At 47.4% G+C, this 18,805-nt stretch overlaps 2 protein-coding genes across 2 annotated transcripts; one reads left to right on the top strand and one right to left on the bottom strand.

Annotated features, from left to right (window-relative positions):
- The first annotated feature begins 361 nt into the window (after window positions 1–361).
- Window positions 362–1,046, top strand: LOC117893701. The gene is made up of 3 exons (XM_034800389.1): window positions 362–450; window positions 504–830; window positions 885–1,046. Exons 1-3 carry the CDS (start codon window positions 379–381, stop codon window positions 1,044–1,046), a joined length of 561 nt encoding a protein of 186 aa, XP_034656280.1. The 5' UTR covers window positions 362–378.
- Window positions 1,047–11,355: 10,309 nt separating this feature from the next.
- On the bottom strand, window positions 11,356–16,056 carry LOC117893700 (ecdysone-induced protein 78C). The gene is made up of 2 exons (XM_034800388.1): window positions 15,515–16,056; window positions 11,356–12,946 (listed from the first exon to the last, which is right to left on the bottom strand). The coding sequence occupies exon 2, from the start codon at window positions 12,622–12,624 to the stop codon at window positions 11,356–11,358; it is 1,269 nt and encodes a 422-aa protein (XP_034656279.1). The 5' UTR covers window positions 12,625–12,946; window positions 15,515–16,056.
- Window positions 16,057–18,805: the final 2,749 nt, after the last annotated feature.

Genomic DNA, 18,805 nt, shown 5'->3' with positions numbered 1-18,805 from the left:
TCGTCCTTCATAGATGCTTACTTATTTTATGGGGATATCGTCATGTCGAGTACTGTAATATTACCAAAGTTTCGACATGAAATGTTTGATTATTTCTGATAGATTTGCAATTAAAGTTTATCAAACTCCCTTCAATCGCAGAAGCCAAAAGTCAGTCAGGTCAAGTCAGTAGGAATCCAATTGAGAATTGCCGATTCCACGAGATGGAATCTGTAGCCAGAGGATTAACCTGTGATGGTATCCTCGGAATTTCCAATCAAACAGAGCCGTCAAGCAATTAAAGGCCTTTAATAGCACCCCCATTTGATTCGGATGCGGATTGTTGGACGATATAATGAGTGTATTGCCTCTAAAAGGTATTATTAGTGGAGTAAATCGATGATCCGGAGCGCAGTTCCGTCTAAAATGTGGAGGCTGCTGGTGTTCGTTCTATGGATAGCTCTGCAAACGGTAATCGAATGGCCCACGGTTGAAATGGATGTAAATAAAACCCTTCTGCTTAGATATGCTTCAGCCACGTGACATTCACGAATCTGAAATGCACTGCACTCGATGAGAAGTTCATGGAGTTTCCCACGTGCCAGATCAAGGCAGTGAACCGATCGCACAAGTACGTGGATATATGCACAAAGCTCCATCGGCTGCCCATTCAGTCGGCCTGGGTGAAGGTGAAGTTCATGAAGTTTGACCACGGATACAAGCCCTTCTTCATCGACCTCTCCTACGATGCGTGCAAGTTCCTGAAGGACAAAGCAAAGCATCCCATTGCCTTCATGTTCTTTCGCTCGTTCATGAACAGCTCGAACCTCAATCACTCCTGTCCCTACAATGTGAGTAGAGATCTGCATCCCTTACTCGGATATATATTGTTCATATCGCAATAGCATGACGTCATCGTGGACAAACTCTACACCGGAGAGCTGGAGACGGAGTTCAGTCGCCTAATCCCCATTCCCAACGGGGACTATGCCATCTACACCGATTGGAGCACCGAAAATATTCCACGTGCTTCCGTTCGCATCTACATGAAAATACTGAGAAACTAGGCAGAGATCCTCATTTCAGTTTTGTATTTGATTGTTTAACTATCTCTTGCACTGAGCTCAAGGGCAGCTCTTGCTCTGACTAGAAATAGATCCACAGTTGAGTCACTTTTTATTTAAAGGGTATTTCTCCTCCCATCAGCTATGTATTGCCTCATGGAAGTAAAGTGCCTTTTTCTGTCATATTTGTGCCACAGGAATTCAAAATGTTCTTCCAGGAATTTCCCTGATTCCGCCAAGCACCAAATAATTCATCAAAAAATCAGTTCAGAGCCTCAAGGACACGTCGTGCCTTTGTGTGCAAGTGTGTGTGTGTCTGCCGGCAGGTGGGGCAGGTCGCAGAGAGCCCATTAATAATAAATTAAACATATTCCCCGACATGCCCCATGGCATGGCGTGGCATGGCATGGATCTCTCTACCTTTCTGCCTCTCTGCTGCTCTGAGCTGCTGCCTCGTCGCTCGTTGGTTCCTTCGTCTGGTTCTTAAATGGTTTTTGCTGTTGTGCTGCTCCCCTAATGACCTAGAAATACAAATTCCAGTCCTCCGTGTTGCACCTCTCTGCCTCTGCCACTGCCTCTGCATCTCTGCCTGTTATGCCGATTAGTGAAATCCCCGGACTGCCGCCAAGGCTGCTGCTTGGCTGCTTGGCTGTTTGGCTGCTGCCAAGTCATTCGGCAGACGGCAGAAGCCGACGCAGAAGCAACTGAAACGGAAGCTAATCGCTTGACTAAGTTCCTAGGGAGTCCCCTCCATCCCTCCCAACCTTGTGGGGATTGCGTAACATATACACACACATCCATGTGTGTCTGTGTGTCTGAATACATCTGAAGATGCACAGATACAGATACTCAACAGATGACTCTGCCGCTGGTCAAGGTGGAAGCGCTTTTGTGGCTTTGACTGTTTGCCTGTCGGATTATAAATGATTCTCCCATTAATTCCCATCCAAATGCCAGAGACAGGCAAACGGAAAGACAGACAGACAGCGGGCATAGAGGGGGGGAACAGACATTAACATTAACATTTAACAGGTAGATAGTCCGGTAGTCTGGCATTCAGACAGACACATTCGATAGACAGACAGACAGACAGACAGTCAGACAGACAGAAGTGAATAATCAATATCATTTGATTACATTGATAACATTTATACGGGCATACGCGGGGCCTGTTCGTTCATTTCTTTATCGGAACTTCGAGGCCGAACTTCGCATCGATATCCGTCGATGGATGGATGGATGGATGGATGGATGGATGGGGCTTTCGTCATTCGAATGCCGAATGTCTAGACGACTGGCTCCATAAAAACGTATTATTGCCTCACGCAACAGCGCCACAGAGAGAGAGAGAGAGAGAGAGAGAGAGCACCCTACATAAAGGGGGGAAGCCGAAACGGGCTTATGGGCCATGGCGAGTGCCAGAAATCTATAGAACGACTGCATGCATATGGAAGATCTTATAGAGACAGATGTAAGATGGATAAGTAAAGCTTGTTCCAATTTTGGCACTTTATAGAATTGAATTTAGATGCGAAGTTCATTCAATTATTTGTTGGAGAGTTATTTATTTAGAAGATATTTTCAATGGGAAAACAGTGGTTAAAACATTGCTATAATTAGGAGGAAAATTCACTTAATTCTGCGAAGTTCTCCTGATTTTAGGGTATTCAAAATTCGTAGCTAGACGATTTCGCAGCACCGAAATTCTGCTTCTTGTTTTTCTTTTATTTTTGGCGCAAGTTTTGTTTTTGTTTTTGTTTTCCTTCGGCTGTCGATTTGAATAAGTTTTGAATGAACGACGAGACGCGGCGTCTGACGCTGGCACGTCCGAGGGAATGGCGCGAATCGATATCCCAATCCCAGTGCACAGACATTGGCCGGCAATGCAACACCGAAGCGAACGAAGAAGCCACGCAGAAGATCTGAGGCACCGCCTGGCGACAGTTGCAACGTGCAGCAGGCAGCGGCAGCAGGCAGCGGCAGCAGGCAGCAGGATGTGTCCTGTGTCCAGGACGAGTACGAGCGTCCCCTCCGATAATAAAGACAATCCATTTTTTCTGTTTATTAAACGCCGATGAAGTGAAGCGAAAACTGATTCGTCGTTGCTGTTGCTGTTGCTGCCTCTTCCCCTGCCGCTGCATGGCCAAAACGATTTGCTGGACATGGCATTAAGGAGGGGCGGCAGATCCCTCCATTTCCACCTTCTACCTTCTGCCACATGTAAGTGCAACACCGCTGAAACGTGCAACGCTGGCGGTAACTACAAAAGCAGCGACCGAGGACTGAGGACAGAGGACGGACGACAACGTTTCGAGTATCAGCCGCGGAGGAGCGGCCACTGATAGCAATTGGAGCGGCAACACAAGCGCAAAGAATGGCAGTGATGGCACACCCTGATACCCTGTAATTCCATGTTCATTTTAGAGAGCGAGAAATCTATCGAATGTCATCGCAGAATTCCGATTGCAGCAGAAAGAGAATTTATTTTCGAGTGAACTTGTGGCATATCTGGAAAGGAATATTCTTTGGTGATGTATTGGGGCATCCACCGGAATATAGAAGGGTATCACAGAGAGAGAGAAGACAGGGGGTTGCTGCTGCTGCTGGCTGTGTGGCGGCTTCATCAAGAGATTGCCCCAAAGAACTGACACACGCACCGAACGAACGAATGTCGCGTCGCCTTTTGGCTTTTGAAGTTGCTGCTGCTGCGGCTGCTGTCTCTTTGGGGCGGAAAGAAGTTTCGAATTGCAAGGCAAATGAGATGGAGACACCGTAGAAGTCGCAGCCACAGCCACAGCCACAAGACCCTGCCGCATACCCATGCCACACACCCGCCTGCCCCCCCCTTTCAGGTGTGTGCCTGTCTGTCGGTTAATTGCATTAAAATGTTTGTAATTGCAATGCAGTCAGAGCACAGCACAGCACAGCACAGCGAGCGTGGATTGCCTTCCTTTCTCTTATCCAAGAGAATCTCCAAGCGACAAAGAGAGAGAGAGAATCGGTGGCAAAGGGGAGGCAACGAGGCCGCGAGTGAGACATGCCACAAGCTGTCGTCGGGGCCAAAAATGCCATAGAAATGCCGCCAAAGTCGTGTAACTATAATTGCCATAATAACATAATATCTGTGGGGCACCACCGCCACTGGCACAGGCTCTGCCACTGCCACTTGCAACAGCGGCAGCTGCAACAACACAAAGCCCTGCTGGCAAAAAGGTGTCGAGGGACATATTCTCCTAGTCCTTCGCTGCTCCACTCCTCTCCCACTCCGAAAATGGCGACAAAATGCTGACTGAGAGACGAAGACGGACAGACGATTGTCTCTTGTCTCTGGATGGATCTCTGGACCCTGTCACTGGCTCTGGTTCTGGTTCTGGTTCTGGCCATGGCTGTGGCTCTGCCTCTGGAGGCGACTCTACTGTGGACTCTGTGTGGAGGTGACATTTTTCTCATGCCCAACGAAGCGAACAACGAAATGCAGTTGATGGAGCGCCGTTGCACGTTCGTCTGTCCGTTTGCCAGTGGCGAGTGAAGTGGAGGGGGGCATGCCACTCGGAGCAGCGGATTGAAGGACAGTGGTTCGTAGGAGATTCATCGGGATTGGGATTGAACTATCCAGGAAGATAATTCTGCATAATTCAGATACAAATATGAGCCGCAGCGTAGAAGTACTTCCATGCTACACGATATTTATGCTTCCTACCATAACTGTCTGCCAGTGGAAGTTCCTTCTGAATGAATGGTGTCAATTTCTTTTTGTTTTAATTAATTTCAATGGAACTTGGTACATCGGTGGGACATTTGTATGGCATAGCATCAAGTTATAGAATAAATGGATGTTCGCTAGTGACAAAAGTGGAACCAAAGGAACGATTGTCTCGATTGTCTTCTCATGTTTCGTGTTTACTTCTTGGATTCTTGCGATCTCTAAGCCATGACAAAGATCTTTATCCATCAAATACTACATATGTAAACATCACTATTATTCGATCTACGCTTGTCTTGTAGCATAAGTATACATAACTGTAAAATTGGAATCACTGTGCATGGCAGAGCAGAGAAGAGCAGAGCAAAGAGAGAGAAAGATTGCGCTGGTGATTTCATGGGTTGACTTTTCCGCATGTTTGCGCCTGACTGTGTCGTTCTATCTCTCTCTCTCCCTCACTATACATTCTCTCCCTTTCTCTCTCTTTTCCTACTGTCTTTTGTGTCCCCCTTCTCGCTCACGTTTACGTTTCACATTCACTATCTGTGACTGCAGTTGTCTTCGTCTCGTCTCGTGTCTCTTTCTTTACCTCGCCCCGCCACTCCGTCTGCCTTGTTTGTCAAACAGCAGCAGCAGCAGCAGCAGCAGCAGCAGCAGCAGCAGCAGCAGCAGCAGCAGCGCAGCAGCAGCGAAAAACAGTTAAATGCCATTTTAGCAGTTAAAATCGGAATCAAAGCGAAAACAATGACACAGTAGAGAGAGCCGAGAGCTTTAACAGAGCATTCACTCAGCCAGAGAGAGAGAGGGGGAGCGAGAGAGAGAGAGATGGCCTCTGCTGCAGTCGATGGGGTGGGGCGGCAGCAAGTGAAGCAAGCGACAGGCAACGCCAGAAACGGCAGAAAAAAAAATCGTCTAGACACAGACTAGACTCCATAAAAATAATTATTATCGGTTGCAATTTCTGTTGCTGCTGCTGCTGCTGCTGCTGCTGGCCCCGTGGAAAGTCCATCGTTCCACTGTCCACCGGCTGCTGTCCGTTTCATCTGCTTCACATTACACGAGTTTCAGCTTCGAGTTGGAGCTACAGATGGGGCTGGGAGCTGGGAGTTCGAGTTCTATGTGCATCTCCCATGCCTTATGGCAACCATCGCATCGGTTCACCCATTCAAAAGTTGATTCTTTGTTGGGGAATGGATTGCCTGGCGGTGCCGTTGTTGCTGCTGCTGCTTGCCACAGGCGACCACTTGGCAGTTCTCCCTCAAGGGAGAGTATCATCAGGGGGGACGGGCAGGGGATGCAGCTTCTGATGCTGCAATGGAAATGAAATGAAACGAAGACGGAAACGCGATGCAAACGCAGACATCCGCTGCAGACGGAATTGAATATTTAACACCAAATCTCCGCGAGAGAGGAGACTGTGTGGCAAATTGCCTTTGATATCCAGTTGCTGGGAATGGTAGGAATCCTCGGAAGAGGAGGAGAGTGTCTGCAGAGAGGGATGTCCATTGGGGGCATTCCCATGGGTGGCTTATTCTTCATTAACACCAGAGCAGAGGGCAAAAATTACGAAGAAATAAGACTGACCACTGATTGATGTTTCATTTGTGTTTGATTTAATTCAAAGTTCTCTCTAAATTTGGGATAGTTTTACCTTCATTTCTTTCATTCATTAACCATTTGTCATGCATTTCCTTTCGCTTATTTAGTCATTCCACCGATCCATTAAGTAAATCGCTTTGATAACCAGTTTATTTTCACTGATTGCCAAAACCAATGCCCCAAAGCCAACACACAAATTGCAGGTGAGCGCCCATGCCAGCCCACCCCCGCTCACTTATCCTGGAGGCAATTTGTGGATGGTGCCAGACGGTGGATAGCTGCATACTGGAGAAGGGAAGGGTGGGGGAGTGTGGTGTGTCTTTTTGAATACAATTCTAGACCATAATTACATTTATTGCAATACAAAAGCGCAGTCTCCCAGAGAATGGGGAGGGGCAGTGCGGCAGAGGGGCAGAGGGGCAGTGGCAACATGCATTGACAGATGGACAGTAGACAGAGTGACGGAGAGAGGGTCTGGAGTGAGTGATAGAGAGGGAACGAGGCGGACATGTCGTCACGCATCGATGGGCAGGCGTGCAGGCAGGCAGCAGCGGACGGACACTGGACAGCGGAAGGCAGCCCAGCCCGGAGAGAGCGGAAGGGCGGTCCACTCCATCGATATGGAGCAAAGGAATGGTAGACACCCGGAGACAGAGACACAGACGATAATTGCCACAATTTGCTGCATGTTGCGTGAATGAAAGAAAGGCATGGAAGGGCCCTGCAACAAGGGGCATGTTTCTGCAGCTACTTCGAGCCCAGAAGGGTGCAAGAAAGGACAACTTCCGTTGGCTGGACTGTGCCTGTGCACACGCGGATGTATGCTCGTATATGCACTTTTTTGTTGTTTTTGCAGTTTGTGTCATATTTGAGGTGAGCGCAAAGCCACTCAACGCCGCCATAAATCAACTGCACTCTGATCTAAGGCTGTTGTCTGTCAGTCGTCAGTCGTCAGTCGAGAGTCCGTCCTTCCCCTCACAGACATAAAGTCAGTGTGTGTGGAAGTTGCAAATACTCTAAAAAAAGGGACTAAGATTGAAGTTAAATATGAAGGAAATGGGTGCGAAATATGTGCATGATAATCGTAGTTCTTGATTATTTTGACCTGAAATTTATATTTTAAATACGGAGAAATGTAAGCGGTAATGTTGGACATACTTTATAGAGTATAAATGCTATCCCTTTGGGTACCATCAGCTGCTTAAGTAACGTATAGGCGCCCATAGGCAGAAAGGGTATAATAACCCGCGACAGATACAACTTTTGTCCATAACTTTCCAGACGACAAACAGACAACATCGTCGTCGCTCGTTGGTTGTCGGTTGTCGGTCGTCGTTGATGCGAATGTCGATGTCGATGTCGATTTGGATATGTGTGTCTGGTCTTTGGGTCGGGGTCTGGGTCTGGCTCTGGGTCTCTGGCAAATGTTTCTCACACGCAGAGCGATAGAGGGGGAAGGGAGTGAGGCAGGGGGAAACCATGGAGAATTTTCAGGTCGCCTGCCTCCTTTTTGTGTTGTGTCGAAAGAGAATGCACCTGAGCTTTAGGGTTCGAAGCGACTCCGACTTCGACTTTGACTTGTGTCTAGACATCGCAGACGGTGCAACAAAAAAAAGCAACAGCACAAAAAGGAAAGAAAAGAAAAGGAAACAACAGGAAACGCCAGACCAGACCAGACCAGACCAGACCCCTTTGACAGCTCAAACAACGACTGAATGAAACGAGCCGCCGCCACCGCCGCCGCAGAGCAGACGCTGCTGACAACAGCAACAATTGCAACGCAACAGTGCAGCAGCAACAGTGCAGCAGCAGCAACAGTGCAACAATGGGGCACGGCACCATCCTCAGTCCGTCCTCTGGCAGCAGGGAGAAGCAAAGGCTGCAAAGATATTGGGCAAACATCCGAGGAAGATGTCCGCTGATGTCCAGTGTCCGATATCCGAAATGCGCCAACAATTCTCATTCTCAGCTGTCAATAAATATCTGCGCTCTGCTGTCAATGGGCTGTCTGTCGTCTCGTCTCGTCTCCTTTGCTCTTCGCCTTCTCTTTCCCCTTCTCCCCTTACTCCTTTCATTTTTTGGCTCCCGTTCCTTTGTTTCCTTTTCTTTTGATTATTTTATTTCTATTTGTCAAATGTCTGAGGTCTGAGGCGACAGCCAGAGATTATCGAAAAATAAACCCTTTACTTTCCAGTCTTCTGGTCGGTTGGTCGGGGGCGTCAGTCCAGCTTCAAGGTTCTGTGTGAAGAATCTTAAATCTTTGGGAGTCTATTGAACTTTTGTTGCTTATCAAATATCATTGAATGAAAGTCGAGGGAAGTTTTGAAGCTAGCGAAATGTTATCCATTAAATGTGGCATTGTTGTCAGACAGAAGGCGATATGAGGACATAGAATTAGGCAGAAGAATGCTGCATAAGCTTGGGAAACTCAGTTACAAAGAGAACTACATATAAGCTCAGAGATAGGAATATAACGATAAAGTTGCTGGAAAACTAAAGAAAATCTTCTGAATTCCTATGAACTCTCTTATAAAAGGTACACAGATTCACATTTTACTCATTTCCCAACACAACTTAATCCATCTGTAGCTCTGGAAGTTTCTGCTTTTAGGACAGCAAAGAAGATTCTGAAAAATCATTGAGACAAAGCCAAAAATTAAAAGAATTTTCATAATTTTAAGTGAAATTTCAACTTGCTTGGCATTCCCGTTCTTCAAACAGAAACTGAGGAATTCGAAACATTGTTTATCATTTGGATATGCCACAAATTAGCCAAAGACTCTCGACGAGTGCCTTCTCCCTCCTACAACCACATCCCTCAAAGGAGCAGAGGAGTATCGCACAGGCAGGAGAGTGTTCCCCCTCGTCAGGACTCAATTGTAATCCGTTTACAGAAATTAAGCTGCTAAATGAGTTAAAACTCAAGTCGAAACGAGGAGATATAATGGCAGGGAGAGAGGTAAGGGAAGGAACAGAGGGAGTGCCACCAAATCATAGGTAAAATCTTCAGGATTGTGCATCCCGCCTGCCTGCCTGCCTGTCTGTCTGTCTCTCGTGGTCTCTCCTGTGTGGCTCCCTTTGGTGGCTTGTGGTACGGCATATCCACTGGATTTTGGCAGCCATTTAGTCCGACTTGATGCCCTGCCCCGACTGTGCCCCTTTGCACCGTTGTCTGTTGTCTGTTGGCTGTTGGCTGTTGTCTGCCCCGTAGTTGTGTTTAATTATTCAAAACCATGTCATGTCTCTGTATAATTTTATGCATTGGCCAATGCGAGCGCCATGCCATGATTACGATGATGATGATGATTACGAGGATGATGATGATGACGCCTACACACAGCGAAGAGTCTCAGCCCAGCAGTAGAGTCAGTGGAGGCAGAGGCAGAAAAACAGCAGACAGCTGACACCGAAACTACAACTACAACTATCATTCGAGTGGAGGAACAGACTGGCGGACGGACGGACGGACAGCACCACATGTGGCAAGGCAGCAGCAGCAGCAACGGCAACCGCAAGAGGCAAAAGCAGCGTTGCACTGTGGCAAAGTGAGAGCCGAGCCAGCGCTGGCTGCTGCTGCCTCGCTGCCTGTTGGCATACCAGACAGTCTGACGCTGTTGGAGCCCACGAATATGGGGCCCCAGTTCCCATACCATAGCTCCCCCCTCTCTGTCCGTTGCTTGGTGGCCAGATCTTGCGGTGCTGTCTGGACGACTACAACGACAACGTCGACAGACGACAGGCAGACAGGCAGACAGACAGACCGACGACCACTGTCTGTGGCAGACCGAGACTATCGAAAACTCGAAATTTATTCGTTGGAAAAAGTTGATTTCTGTGTTGTTTTTTCTTTTTTGTGGCTGTTTTATTTGTTGTTTATTTTTACCAATGAGTATCAAATAGAATAGAAGGGAATGATCGACACATGGGAAACGTTTCTCAAGAAAATACTCTGATGAAAGGTGCAAGAGAGAGAGATAAAAATGTTTAAAGTCCCCTCCAAACTCTGATTCTACTTATCTGCTCAGAGATCTTGCACTTCTCCATCGTTACTGCCATTTGGCTCCTCTTTCACGCTTTCATTTGCATCGCAATTCTTTTCCAAGGTATTTTCCATGTCTATTTTGATGAACATCTTCTGCAGTCATCTCGTCTCTCGCTCGTTCTCTGTCTCCGTCTCCGTCTCCTTCTCCGTCTGTCTGTTGTTTTTGCCATCGTTGTTCGCTTTATTTTTATTTCTGCGTTGAATTGCAAAAAAGCAAAGCAACGAAAAAGAAAAAAAAAACAGAAAACTGGGAGATGCCCACGAAAATTATGTTAACCAGCCCAGCAGCTGTGTTAAAAATCCCCACATCATATCATATCTATAAGCCACATCCCCTTGCCCCCTGTGCCCCATTCCCTTCTCTCTCTCTCTCTCCTCTGATGACAACTGCCATATCGTCGCGAAAGGCATTCAAATGTTCAGATATGCTGCTGCCGCTGTCGCTGTCGCTGCTGCTGCAGAACATTGCAATTTGCAATACAATTGTTGTATCTGTCTCTCTCTCTCTCTCTACTCTACTCTCTCTCTGTCTCTTTTGTGTCTACAATCGCTGCATGAAAAAGTGGATAATGTTATGTTGGCAGAGGTTTTCCTTTACTTATTCTGATGATTTTCATTCCGTGGAATGTTTTTAATGTTTTTGTGTCTCTGACAGGTGGAACGATACGAAAGATATGTCAAGAGAGCGGAGAAGTGAGGATTCCACCTGGGTAGGGCATTGTAGCTTTGGCAGATCTACTAGAAACACGTGCGGTTCCATTAGGGTTCCATAAAACTGTTCTAATGGAATCTATTGTGTGTTTTCCATAAATTTGATGAAGTTCTTTGATGTTTACTCATGAATTTCCCAGTCTGAGATCGTTTGTGTCCTACAAACTGCACCCCAGGCCAGCAATCTAATTCCTGCATCAAGTCTGAATCAATCAAAGAACGAAGAATGTAGATAGATAGTAATATGGATTACCTACTCACCGTATTTCTGCCAAAAGGTATCGCTGTCCAACAGCTGCTGCTGCTCCCCCTCCTGCTTCGACTTTGAATTGAAATTGAATCAGAATTGAATCTGACTCGGAATTGCCTGGGGCAATGGCGATCGAGTCCTCTTCGTAAACTTCTGTGTAAAGTATGAATTCGAGCCGAGATGTGGCAGCGGTGGTTGTGCTGGAGGCTGCAGTTGCAAGCAGACGTTGCAGTTGTTGCCGATGGTGTTGCTCTTTCTGCGGTGTCAAAGGTGATGCAGTGGTCGCTGTTTGGATTGTATCACGTTTAAAAATACGATGCTGATGGTGATGCTGCTGCTGCAGAGGAGTTGTTGCTGCCCCGGGCCCGGGCACATGTGATGGCAATGTTGTTGATGATGCTGCTTTCTGTTGCTGTTGCTGTTGCTGTTGCTGCTGCAACAATGTAGCACGTTGATTAATTTGATATGGCAAGAGCATAGACGACGCGGGCGATACGCGGGATGCAGACGCGGAGGCGACACCACCGCCAGTCGAGTGCAACGCGTCGCGACGACAACGGCACCAGCGACAGAGACAACAACGGCAACGACAACGACAACGATGATGCAGATGCAGATGCTGTTGTTGCTGCTGCTGCTGCTTCAGATGATGATGATGATGATGCCAGGAACAGGCCAAGGGAGGAGAATGGACTATGGCTGTGGCACAGGGGGCACAAGGGGCACGGCAACGGCAACGACTACGACAACAACTACGAGTACGAGTACGAGTGCGAGTACGCGTATGGGGACTTAAGTGGCAATCCGCACTCGATGCTGGTAATTTATTTTGCAAATTTGTGCCAACAACAAGATGTTCCACCTCCTCCTGCCGCGGCTGCTCCTTCTGCTTCTTCTCCTTCGTTTGGGGCAAGAGTTTGCCCAGAATTAAATTTAACTTACGCGTATTATTATTTGCACTATTTACACTGTAAAAAACTTGAACGTTCTCCAACACTCGTTCTCCAACACTACTATTTACAACACTTTCGGCGGCGCCTCTTCCAGCATTCGGTTCGAATGGATACGGAAACGGATTCTTCAATATCGAATGCCCTGTCGAAGGGGGGCATGTCAGACACTTGTTGCCGCTCTCCTCCTTCTGCTGCTGCAGCTGCTGCTCCCCTCTCCACTGCTGGGGAGGAGGATGTTGTTGCACTCTGGACGCCCACAAGTATGCAACACTCTGCTGCTGCTGCTGCTGCTGCTGCACGTGGCCGTGCCGCCTCTGCTGCATTGGCACCGCGAGGGCTTGGGCTGGGGCTGAAGCTGCTGCTTCTGCTGTTGGCTGGAGAAGCGTTAGTGTGGAGAGCAGGCAAAGCACAGTGCACCACCGCACCACCGATGTGCACCACAATGTGCAGCGGGCCCCCGCGGCGCCACTGGCTGCATGCGTGGGGGCCACAGCGTCGTCCGGCGGTTGCGATCGGATTGTTTACGCCCCCACCGAATCCTTTGCCGCAATCCTCTCGCCGATTACCATTTTGTCATCGATAACACACAGCACACACAGACACACGGAGGAGCTACCAAGCGATTAATCGGCGGCTGATTTATGGCTGCAAGAAGAAGGGAGAAAAATGGATGAGAATTAATCAATGAAGGAGTTCGTTTCCAGATTGAATTTAATAAGCAAATTCTCCTAATAGCCTCCTAATATATCAAGAATTTTGATAACCATTCGCCCATCTGCTGTTGGAAATGTTTTTCATGCTAATTTCTCTCAGTGTTTTTATGCTGTGTGGTCGCCCACTTTTTGTTGCTGTTTGTGTTTCTGTCTTTGTTTTCGTCGTCTGTCCTTGTTACAGAGATTCTTCCGTCCTTAGCCTCCCCCCACACCACCCTTTCCCCTACACCACGCCACTCTAGACGAAAATATACCCACCTCGTGAGTGCGTGAGTGAGTGAGTCATGAACGATAGAGGGAGAGAGCGAGGAAGAGGTGCGTGTGTGTCGCCTCGCGGGGCATAAATAACCCCAAAGAGAAGAAGACACAACAATGGCTGTGTGTGTGTTGCATGCTGCATGCTGCATGTCGCGTATGCGTAATATTTTGCACAAATTTATGTTGCACTTCTTTTCGACTTCATTTTTATTATCTTATGAGGGGCGGCAGGGTGGCAGGGTGGCAGGGGCAGCGTCTAATTTTAAAGCAGATACAATAAAGGGAGCTGCATGGGAGATGGAGATGAAGATGGACTGTACTTGGGGGCATGCCATGCCATGCTCTCTCTTCTACAGCAGCCTCTCTACACGCCCCCCATTTTAGGAGATGGAAATAGAGACAGGTAAAAGGTAATCGGAAGAGAGATAGAGGTGGAGTCACCGTCCCCGCTCTAGCCTCTTACGCTCTCTAAACTTTATTTCCATGCATGGGGAGAGCGGAGTCTCCCCCCCTGCCCTGCGTCCCTCTCTGTCTGGTTCATTTAATATGCGGCATTCTGTTGATGATGAGGAGATCGCTTCACAGTCTGCTGTGGTGTCTGCTGTTTTTGTGTTGTGTTGTGCCTCTGATAAAACTGCCACACAATGTTGCACCCCAATGTGTCAGAGACAGATTGATGCCACAGACAACAACAAGATGGATCCCTGTTCATGCATTCACCCAAAGGGTTGGGGGTAGGATGCATCATCCTCAATCCCATTCTCATCATCGTTGTCTGATGATTCTGTTGTTGTTTTCCATGCCACTCTTCCATCTCTCTCTCTTTGCTCTTTATTGAAATTCCTTTCAAGTGTCTGATGATCATCATCATCTGCTGCTTCTGCTTCTCCTTCTCCACTTCCACCTTCCACCTCCACTCCACCTCCTTCTGCATGATGATCTCCCTCCAGCACACGATCATAATCATTAACGGCCTTTGCTTGTGTGCCTCTTCCCCCTTCCAGACGGAGACAGAAGCCTGACTGCAGGGTACGTCACATGCAAGGTACAGCAGAGTGAGGGAGGGAGCAAACTACCGTAAACCGAAGCTTCACTTTTCCCTACCTTTCGTGGGTTATTTGCACGTTCCTTGCGCAGACAAAAACACTCCACGCTCCACTCCGTCGGCTACTGTTTCCCCTCTCTCACTCTCTCTCTCTCTTTGTTTCTTTTGTTGCTCTTTGGCAATTTATTTGATTGCCTCTTCATTTCAGCTCTTCGTTCCCTTCCCCTCCCTTTAAGCCCCACCCTGAGAGACCTTAAGTCGAAATTTATGTTTGCCATAAAAACACAATCCCCGATTCTACCAGTTATAATTAATAAAAAAAAAACATAAAAAATACAGCGAAAAATGCAAAATAAAGCCCACAAAAAAGAGGCCCAGAAATGCGGCCATAAAGTGCTGACAAGTGCTCCCCCGTTCTCCAGGGCGGAGCAGAGAGCTCTTAAGAGATCTTAAAAGTGGAGACTCGCGTCTCTCGTCTCTCGTCTCGCGTGAGTCAAGATCATTTTCAAAGACGACAGACAGAGTTTGTTTATGTTTTTATGCCTCTTTTTGTGGCCAAAGTTTATGGTGGGGCATGAAATGATTGGCAGAGTGGAGAAGTCCCATCGTATACATTTTTATTGAAAGAATTTGCAAAACAAAACCAAAGTTAGATGCAATTTTCAACATTGGATTCCGCATTTTTAATTATTTTATTACATATTTTGCTGCCTAAGCCCTTTAGGGCTGGCTGTTGCATGTAATTTTCAAACCAAAACATCCAAAATTTCCCAAAAAGAACACAAAGAAAAGTAATGCAAAATAACAAACAAGAGAAGAGAGAGAGAGAGGCCCAAGAACATGCGAATTTCTCATCTAATTCAAACACATTCCAGTTTATTTTTAAACAAAACGCTAAATTCCTTCATTTATTTTGGTTTTGGCAAAAAAAAGTAAAAGACCGCCACCGAATGGGCTAAGGGGGGTTAGAGATGGGATGGGCGGTGTGTAAGCCCAGGAATTCCGATCGGACCGGACCGGACCCCAACCCCGACCGGCTGTTATCGATGAAAGCGAGTAAAACGGAGCAAAAGGCGAACATTGGCATTTGGCAGATAAGAGAGGAGCATGTAGATCGGATCGGAGTATCCGCTATCCGCTCTACATCGGATCGGTAGTCGGTAGTGTCTCTGTGGTTTGTTCGAGGAGGATACATACCAGAAAACGCTCGAACGCCGCTCGGTTTGACATTGAGAAAACGCAAATTGTAGGAATTCCGGTCCCGTCCGTTCGATCGATCGTTGGAGAAGCTTCTAAATACTCCGTTGCACTCTCGCACTCTCTCTCTCTCTCTATTTTGCTCTTACTTGCTAACACTCACTCACGCACGACTATCGACCATCGCCCGAAACACTAATCAGGAATCGGAATTTCACACATGACACGCAAGTATTTGCACTCTCTCCTTCTCTCTCTCTCTTTTCTCGCTCGCTCTCAGTAGTACCGTTACTGGTCAGGGTAGCGCCCTCTGGCGTCTGTTTGGCTACACTACACACTCACTGCACACACTCCACTCCCACACTGTCGGAATTTGCGGATAAAAAGAGAACTGGAAAAAAAACAACGTATCCACTGTCGGGAGAGAGCGGCAGCAGGTCGCGCTGCCTGCTGTTTACCGTTAGCTTAGCACTCTCTCTGAGTAGTGAGAATTCCTAGATATTCCCGTTACCGTTACCCGTTCGGTTACCGTTCTCCGATCTAGCCGCAGACCTGCGCTGAACTGAACTAAATGGCGTTTTTTTTCGCATCGTCTGCCTAACATAAAAACTGCCATGCCATGCCCGTTTGTCTCCAATATTTCACACATTTTCCCGCACACACTCAGACGATACTCAGCCTCGGGCGTCTACTATATAGACGGATATATAGAGATCCCTATTCTAGCCCCTCCGCTCCTCCCATGGGAGAGAGAGGAAAGTCTGGCAAGGCAAGGCAAGGCATGGCATGGCATAGGATGGGGTTGTAGAGGGACGGGACGGGGACTCCGACGCGGCGACAGGCGTGTGTCGCGCCGCACCGCGCCATGCCGTGCCTTTTATTTTTACCGCTCATTTTGTTGTTGTTCTCAAGATTTTTGCAAGCAACAAAAAAAACCGAAAAATTATTTTTGTACTTAAAAATAAATTGAAAAGCATTTTCCTCATCTGTTTTCGGGATGCCCTTTTGTGCGGGGAGAGTATTATTATTGGGACGAGGAGTTTGTCATCTGTAAATTTCTCATCCAAGTTGCACAATTGTATCAGATATGCAGGAATCATCTCATCCGCAAGGGTATCAAATGCTTCGGAACACAATAATCTTTGCTGTTGCAGCGCCGGGAGAGGGCAGGAGTTGCGTGGCAGCCACGTTGTGGCACAGCGAAAACAACAACGGCCGCAGGAAAATCAGGCGTGAAGCGTGCTGCTCTCCCTCGGATCCCCTTTGGCTTCGCAAAGCGCAGCCAAGTCTCCACTCAAATCTCTACACACTCTCCACCAAAGGGCCAGCCGCCACCGTCGTGGAGGAGGAGGTGGAGCAGCAGCAAGAGGATCTTCGAGGTCTCTCTGTCTCTGCGTCGCGACATCTCTCCGTCCGTCCGCTTGTCTTGCTGTCTTCGCTCATTATTTCGCTATCAGTGAGAGACAGAAAGAGAGAGAGAGAGGCAAAGAGGCAAAACAGCAACAACAACCACATTTAGTCCAAAAATATCCCCAATAGAGGGAGCAACAACAACAGCAGCGGCAGCGGCAGCATAATTTTTATTCAAATAGAGAATAAGAATGTTACAGAATTGTTGCAGAAACAAGTGAAAGAACACAAAAAAAAAAGCGGCGGGAGCGAGGTGGAGGACAAGACAAGAAAGAGGCGCAAACAAATATGAATATTTCTCGAGTGCAGGAAAAGTCGAATGGTGAATGCTCTTTCTTCTCTTTTTAAGATTAAGGTAACAGGGAAATACGGAGCAACGGAAAATTGTCTATTCATTGGATTTTTTATTTTTCTTAAATTGAAATAATTCATTGGAAATGGAGGAACTATCTGTAATAATAATGGTATTAATTTCAGATTCTCTTGATGGAACTCGCAGCTAGACCTGAGGGTAAGTGTCCATTCATTTTGTAGACCTTTTGATTTACATTTTATTGTGCCTCCCACAAATTACAAACGAGTGAAGATCCCCTCCTTCTGTGTGATTTAATGTATAGAAAATGATGCTCAGCTCAGGGAATAGTTGTTGCGCTTCCATATTTTTGTAGAGTATAAAAGAGAGCGAGGAAAGTGGCAAAGCACCAGTCGGGGGGTGTGGTAAGCGGTCCGCAGGCAATGGGAAGATCTTCTCTATGATCGCGTCTGGGGTCGCCTGTTGGGTGCAGGGAGTGTGTGGGGCTATTCTCGGGGGCTATTTCGGGACCCCCGACTGGCGACTGACTCACCCTCTGCCGATCCTCTGGCCCACGAATCCCAGAAAACAATGAGCCAGTGGCAAAGGGACAGGCAGAGCAATATTGCCACACGAAAGTAACGCCTGCCACAAAAAGAAACAAAAAACCAAAAATGTAAAACACAAAATTTTGCAATGTGAAAATTGCATGAATTAGGAAACCAACAAAAAGAGTAGAGTGGAGTGGAGTGGAGGGGAGGGGAAGCGGAAAGGGGAAGCAGTTGCTGATGATGGAGGAGCAGCAGGAGGAGGAGCAGGTGGAACTGGGAGCTGGGAGCTGGAGCTTCCAGGCAGGCAGAAAAATCCACTCAGACGAAAGTCCTTAGACTTTGCATTTCGGCAAATATAATGCCACATGGAAGCGGAGGAGTGTGGCAGATGTGGCAGTGGGAAAATCAGGAAGTTGCCACTGCAAGACGTAGCCAGAGGCAGTGGCAGGAAGGAGGCAGACGACGACGACGACGACGTTGGATGGCTAAGAACAATGAAGGGACACAAAAAAAAAAGCAAACACCAGCGGAGAAAACTAAGCAAGAGTTGATGGAGATGGAGATGGAGATGGTGAAGGAAGTACAATAATACATAATTACAATAAAGAACTGCACTTTATGCAACAGCAGCAGCCACCGGTGGCAGGAGCGGCAGCGGCAACAACACTCTCCTGCGGAGTGCAATCAGCGCAACAGAAACTAAAGGAGCAGAAACGGGTGAAGAAAGGATCCCTGGATCAGTGCACATTGCCAGTAATTTGTTGCTGCTTCCATTGTCGCAGGAATGTGTGTGGCATGTGGCACACTCATTGCAGCTCTGGCAATTAAAATTCCATGCAGGGATGGAACCAATTTCTCAAGATTCTCGCTGCGTGTACGCAACTACGATTCTATTCTTTGGATAATTGGATTTGCCTGCCGCTGCTCCAATTGATTGAGATAAAAGAGGTGCAAGAAGTGTACGCATTTTTCCACCAGGGACACCAGAAAAAAACAGCAAAGAATGAGTAGATTTCCACACTCCAATCTCCGATCATT

Source organism: Drosophila subobscura, chromosome J (genome assembly GCF_008121235.1).
Source record: "Drosophila subobscura isolate 14011-0131.10 chromosome J, UCBerk_Dsub_1.0, whole genome shotgun sequence".
NCBI lineage: Eukaryota > Metazoa > Arthropoda > Insecta > Diptera > Drosophilidae > Drosophila > Drosophila subobscura.
Note: the sequence above shows the minus strand (reverse complement) of the source record. Positions and strands in the feature narration are given on the sequence as shown.

Coding starts and splice junctions, on each gene's coding strand:
- LOC117893701 (XM_034800389.1), top strand. CDS start 379: ATGATCCGGAGCGCAGTTCCGTCTAAAATGTGGAGGCTGCTGGTGTTC. Junction 451..503: donor TATGGATAGCTCTGCAAACG/GTAATCGAATGG, acceptor CCTTCTGCTTAG/ATATGCTTCAGCCACGTGAC. Junction 831..884: donor ATCACTCCTGTCCCTACAAT/GTGAGTAGAGAT, acceptor ATATCGCAATAG/CATGACGTCATCGTGGACAA.
- LOC117893700 (XM_034800388.1), bottom strand. CDS start 12,624: ATGCAGCAGAGGCGGCACGGCCACGTGCAGCAGCAGCAGCAGCAGCAG.